Source organism: Phaethon lepturus, unplaced genomic scaffold (assembly GCF_000687285.1).
Source record: "Phaethon lepturus isolate BGI_N335 unplaced genomic scaffold, ASM68728v1 scaffold22408, whole genome shotgun sequence".
Classification (NCBI taxonomy): domain Eukaryota; kingdom Metazoa; phylum Chordata; class Aves; order Phaethontiformes; family Phaethontidae; genus Phaethon; species Phaethon lepturus.
Window position 1 is genome coordinate 1 of NW_010555809.1, and position 6,591 is coordinate 6,591.

Below are 6,591 nucleotides of genomic sequence, written 5' to 3' on the forward strand. Positions count from 1 at the left end.
CGGCTGGGGGCTGTCGCACCGGCTTTGTGAGCCTGGGCCCTGGGCGTGGGCTCGCGGCCCGGGCGGCGAGAGGCCCCGCGAAGACCTGGCTAGTCCGTCCCGTCCCGCAGTGTTTGCGAGCCGGGCGTGGCACTGGGCCGGTCTGCGGGTACCGCCTCAGGGTGACTGTATCTGCGGCGCTAGCGGCAGGGGGGAAATTATCTTCTGGAGGGCTTCTTGGACATAAGTCATTCTGCTGAACGTGTGGGGTTTAGGAGCTTCCTTCACCTAGGGATATGGTGTTTACTGCTAACGCTTCTGGTAGATTGTTTAATAGTGTGACCAGACCATTGTTGGTCTTGAACGTGGCCATTTCTGCATTTCATCTGCTTGCATTCTGAATGTTGCTTGGGCTGCCTTTATAGGATGTTTTAGGGTAAGGGATATACAGTGGCATCACGTGTGTGGATAGGTGGGTGAAGACCGGGGGAAAAAATCTCACAGCAAGTGTCAGAAAACTAAGGCAAATTATACCTTCTGATGTAAAATAAATAAAATCCATTTCCTTCCCACACCTGACTATCAGAGTAGCTGTAAACCTCAGTCTTTCTTTTATAGTCTAATGTGTCATAAAATTAATGTTTTAGACTGGAACTTCAGGTAGCTGAAATCCCCAGATTTGCTTTTCTTGTTACCTTGTTCCTTACAGGGAGTGGAACTGATAGTTGACCCACGCAGGGGTGAGATGTAGAACTAGAGAGAAGAGGGTAATGGTGAACATGTGAAGAGCAAAAAAGAAGGAAGGGGACAGGTGGAAGTGCTGAAAAACAAGAAAACTGAGTTAGAAAGACGGGTCCCAAGTCCCATGATGCAGAAACATGTTCAATAGATAGGGGTAGACCCTTGAAACTGATCATGAACTTTGCTAAAGGTTTTGCTGAAGTTGTTTTAGGGATTAGCTTTGAGTGCAGAAAGTAGGTTTGGTAAGATACATGGGCATTTGATTAATGCTCCGATTATTACTTGTTTTTTTTATTTTTAAATAACTTGCAAATATAAAAGCTATTTTAAAATATCATGAGTATTTTTTTTCCTCCAGGTTGACAAAAATGCTGAATTGGTGGCAAGATGGTACTACTGTGCTCTGAGTCAAGAGAAGTTACGTCGGCCAATTGTAGCCTGTGAGCTGGGCAGGTATGAATGTTTCCATATAAACCACTATACTAAAAGGTACTAATTTATAAATAAAATAATGTTATGAGAATCAAATATGACTACTAAAAATTTTATGTTATAGGTTGTATAATAAAGATGCCATCATTGAATTTTTGTTGGACAAGTCAGCTGATAAAACTCCTATGGAAGCTGCATCACATATCAGGAGCATTAAGGTAAACAGGTTGTATCTGATATTAAAGAGTGCCATGAAAGTTAAAACGTGCCATAAAACCTCAATTTGCTTGTGTTCTCACTATATACTGAAAGTGTTAAAAATAGCAAACCACAATAAAGACAAATTTAGGGAATGTTATCATGGCTCAAAAATCTTAGTAAACAGCTTAAACCTTGCATTTTTATTTTTCAGAATGTGACAGAACTAAACCTTGCAGATAATCCAGCTTGGTGTGGTGATAAAGAGAGTATAAAAGGTGACAAATATGATGACATCCAGTCTGCACGCTTTATATGCCCTGTGGTGGGATTGGAAATGAATGGAAGACATAGGTCAGTATTTAAGTTTCTGGATTTTGTTTTTAGAAGTGACTACTATGCTAAACTAAATATAGAGCAGGTAAAAATGTTTGAATCGATAAAGTTGCAAATATCACATACTTACTCAAACTTTGTGGGGAATATTTATCCTCCTGTCAGAAGGAGGGAGTTCAGGAGACAGTGTACTAAGTGTCCTTTCACCTCAAGTTCAAGAGGAAAGTTAAAAAAAGTTAACCCTTTCCTAAATTAGTTTATATGTATAATAAAGGAGTAGAGGGCAATGTTTGCAGAGAAAAAGTGACTAAAAGTTGTTTGGGGGGGCTAAACGTTGGCAGATTTGTACGGGCAAGCAGAGGGACATTGGATGAGACTTCCCTTTGTGTCGCATCAAGCAATTGTACCTTTCCTGGCGTTAGGATCAGAATGGAAATGGATTGTACGTCTGTTCTAATCCTGCAATAGTACCTGGTTTTTACTGGTCTGAGGAAGGACGTCTTCTTGCATCCTTGTTTGGGCAAATTAGCAATCTCTTTTTCTGTGCGTGTTTCTATGCACCCCTGATGAGTGAGAAGAGGGTGGGTTCACAGCTTGATAGTTGTGAAGTATTTCTTCCTCCAGTGAGTGATTAGCCAGGAGATATTCAGGTGGAATTAAAGAGAGAACCTGAAAAGTAAACCCACTTTTACCAGAACCACCTTAGTATTTTTTAATTCAGTTGAGGGTGATAGAGAGGAAGGGATTAATGGTAGCTCTCAGGGAAGGGTGGTCACATGGACCGTGTGCGTAATTGCTTCGCGTAGTCTTGCAAGAACCTTCCATGTGGACAGGAGAGACATGGGAGAAGAGACCCTGGCTAGGATAGCTTGCTAAAGCTTTGCTGGAGAGCTTGAGTCAGAGTAAGTGAAAACAATAAGCCTAGGGGAAGGTGGAACTATTCAAATAGTATAACTGTAGTAAAACAGATTGTGGTTTCATAAAAATGTGTGTCAGCCTATAGCAAATATACATAGATTGTTGTAAACCTATGCTGAATTGTACTGAGAATGAAATAAGAAAATACGTGTTGTGGTTTAATGTACCCAATATTTTTCATTTGATTCTTACATTGTGCAAATTAATAAGTGCTTACTTAAAGGTGCTGATACCTTGATTAGCTGCAAGAATTTGTAAAGAGAAAGTTTAGCTGTGTCCTGCTAGCCCATTGCAGTATTGTTTCTGTGTTAAATCAGTACTGCACGTAAGACACAGGTTTTCTTAAAAACAACTGTATGTCTTGTCTTCCTTTTCTTTAAAGGTTTTGCTTCTTGAGAAACTGTGGCTGTGTGTTCTCTGAACGTGCCCTCAAAGAAATTAAATCAGAATTTTGTCACAAGGTGAGTTTTTCTTCAGCTTTAGTAGCAATGGGGTCACATATGACGTCCACAGATAGAGATACGTAGATAAAGGGGGGTGGGGTGTGTGTGTGTGTGTGTGTGTACATACAATTGCATTCACATCCACTATTGTAAAGTGGGTTTTTTTAAATCTGAATATGCAACTTGAAATGGAACTTGTAAAAGTTCTGTTGTATGACGGCCTGAAGTAATTCTACATGGCTTTTTTAATAATAATATGTTTCTAAATAGTTGTAAAAATTAATATTTTTGTTCTCAGAGACAATTTGATTTTGCAATAACTACTTCAGAAATGTAATTTTTTCGAATATTTGTTTATAATTTCAGTTTTAAAAAGAGTGATTGTGTTTTGGTTTGGGGTTTTGGGTGTTTGGTTTTATTAGTTTGGGGTTTTTTCCCCCGAATGCATGCGGTTTGTGTTTTATCGGTGTCCACTCTGTGTTATAAACTGATTACATTTTAAGGTTATGTTTTGATCCCTGTATTTTTAAAGGACATTTGCTGTTGTCTCTTTTTGGGGGGGCAACTCTTCATAGAATTTTCAGCAATTACATGAATTATCGTAGAAAATACTGACTGTACTGGATTTTACAGTGCTGGTTTGATCTCACTATATAGGTTTCTTTGTAGCTAGGAGCAATGATAAAAGTCGCAAATACTGTCTGTTTTCCTATCACTGCTTTTATTACCAGTGAGATTTGTGGTGATAGTTGCCACATTTAGGCTTCAGCAAACACCCTGATACTGGATAAAACATACAGTATATTTGTATTAAACAAGACTTGTGAAGGGAAAAACTTTTTCAGTAAGTTGTTGCAGGTGATGTGGAATATTCTTAGGTTTAGCCTCATGTTGCTACATTCATTGCTAATTTTGTTCTATAGAATACTGGTTTAGTCCTAATGGCATTGCTTTCCTGTTGGCAGCTACTAATTTATTTTTAATGAGGGTTTTTGTTGCATCTGAATTTTTGTTGATAGATGGATGTAACTTGATTATTAAATGCAGGGATGAAATGTTTTGTCCATGGTTTGGCCAGTCTGATGATCTTATAAAAACTAAATGAATCTCACACTTTCTAGAGTTTTTTTAATAATCAGTATTTAGCATAGCCTTATATTTGCATGCAACTGTTTTTACATACATTTGAATTCTTCACAATATTCAGAAGGATGCTTCTAGAAATAATGAAGTGGGTATAATATAATCTAGTCTGCCATCTTTTCATTATTGGATTTTGGTGTACAAAGACAATGGTAACCAGCTGGGAGAGTGTGTTTTAGTCCACATTTCCGTTGATTAAGGTTGAAGAGTGATTTGGTAGATTTTTGGATATATACTGATGTTTTCATTCTGTATTCAGAATCAAGATGGGGACCAGAACTTAGTTCTAACTAGGATCATGGGGAACTGGTTGCCATGCTTTCTGGTAGCTAACAGTTTGTTTATATCCAAAGCACTAATTAGCAACATTCCCCCAGCACTTTACCTTTATGCAGCAATGGGGCACATAGTAAAATGAACTAGAATTAATGAAGAAGAAAAATCAAATGTTGTGTGTTGTACATATGCTATGATTGGAAATTTTTTATTCATAAATAAAATCCTCTTCTGATACATGCTCCTTCCAAATTTTTTTTTGCATTTTGAAGTACAGAATGTTTGAATGTTGTGGATTGCCATGCATGTTTCCACTGGTGCTAACTGCTGTATTTTAAGAATTACAGTATGTTTTTTTGAACCGAAATCCAACCTATGAGATCCACGTGGGCCACAGCATTATTTTTTTTCATGGTCTTGCCACCTTCTGACTGCCAGTATGTGCCCAGATGCCTGGCCCTGTGTGCCCCTGCCACCTCTGTCTGTGTGGAGGAATTGTTATGTGACTTCGGAGAGTGACATGATGAGAGTATTTAAAAAAAAAAAACAAACGTATTTGCTTGTTTATGCTGTGTATTCAGTCTCTCTTTTCAGCTAGCGGAATCTGTGTTTTCACTTCACCTCGAGTTGAGGTTTATAGCGTGGATGTAAGCTGTGCAAGTGTCGGTCTAGGTGCTTTGTGGCAGGTCTCTTCCCCACTACTGTGATATTCAAGAAAGCTCTTTCAAAACAAGCTATTCTTGTGCATTAATTTTACCTAAGAGCCTACAGAGCAGTATTGATAGTCTGCTAAATTGTAAACAGCAACAGTTTCCCAAAGGACTTTGTCAAACAGATGCTGTAATGATGCAGTAAAAACATTCACCAGAGAATACAGACATCCAGCAGCGCAAACAACAATTCTGCAGTTCTTACCTTCATACTCATATGCTTTATCTAGTTCAGATGATCTAGTTTAATGAACCTGTATTTACATGCTACACGATGCATATCACAAAATGTGCTTCATGAAACTGTAGGAAATTACCTTTCTGTGCTCGGAGCAGAGGGTTGGTTCCTTTCCAGGCCTTCTGGCTTGGCTCATGGGAATGGTTACCACTTTGTGGAAAGTCCCACTGACAGTTGTGTCACTGCTCAGTTTTCTCTCAGTTTTTATGTGGCAGCTCATACAAGAAATAGAGCAATCCGTTTGCCCAGTGATTTGTAGATCAGAAAATAAGTGCTTAGGAAAGAATTTAATGTATATGCAGATTTTGTCTAATTCAAGGAAATAGAAAACGCCAAGATGAAGAATTCAGCATTCCTCCGTTTATCTCAACAGTACTTGCTGTAGTACTAGATTTGAAAGGCTTTATGGAGTCTAGGTATGGGGAGGATGAAGCAGTCTTTGCATCTGAGTTCTCTTTCAAAAAAACATATTTTGCCTCAGCAGAAACGTCATGTGAAGAGCTGACAATATTAAATACATGTATTTATCTCCTCTTACTGGAATTGGTAAAAAGACTGTATTGGTACTAATGAAAGATGGAAGAATGTGAGAGGAAACTCATGGATGGAGGACTTCTAGTAAGGCAACTGTAACTAATGTGTGAGGCCTTTTACCTCCCTTGGAAGTAAATTGTTCTTTCTTGCTTCACATCTTTAGTAGTATACTGAAGGATTCAAGTTTAAAAAAAAAAAAAAAAAACACATTAAAATGTGAAAACTGCAAGGCAAACAAACAGTGAGTCACTGTAGCAGTGTTGAGAGAGAGATTGTCTCTTATTACCTGAATAGTAAATGCTTTGAACTGTCTTGCTAAAATAGAAAACTCCCTGGCCAAAGATTTTTTTGAAAGAGCAATAAGAATCTTTCAGTCGTGGTTTATGTTGGACAGCAAGCTTGTTAGATGAAGTGCTTTGGACAAATTTTGAAGTTTCTAACTATTTATACTGAAAAGGGTTGAAAAGAGCTTGGTCTAAAAAAGAGCAACTTGTCAATACAAATAAAACTTATAGTACCTTTATACATAGAAGTGTATTTTGTTTGAACCATATTTTTGAGGTCTTGTACAGTAACAAGAAAAAAATTTAAGCTGTCAGTTCTAAGTGATGTGCTAAAATGTGTGGGGTAGGAGTTCCAATCA

The 6,591-nt window shown here is 38.1% G+C and overlaps 1 protein-coding gene across 1 annotated transcript in view; it reads left to right on the top strand.

Annotated features, from left to right (window-relative positions):
• Positions 1 to 1,078: 1,078 nt before the first annotated feature.
• The window catches only part of RTFDC1 (replication termination factor 2 domain containing 1), a gene marked incomplete at its 5' end in the record, with an annotated part of 26,561 nt that continues 21,048 nt past the window's right edge, over positions 1,079 to 6,591 (top strand). The window contains 4 exons of the mRNA XM_010292289.1: positions 1,079 to 1,173; positions 1,277 to 1,370; positions 1,565 to 1,704; positions 2,987 to 3,065. Of these exons, the coding sequence (XP_010290591.1) occupies positions 1,079 to 1,173; positions 1,277 to 1,370; positions 1,565 to 1,704; positions 2,987 to 3,065 (408 nt within the window). The remainder of the gene's footprint in view (positions 1,174 to 1,276; positions 1,371 to 1,564; positions 1,705 to 2,986; positions 3,066 to 6,591) is intronic.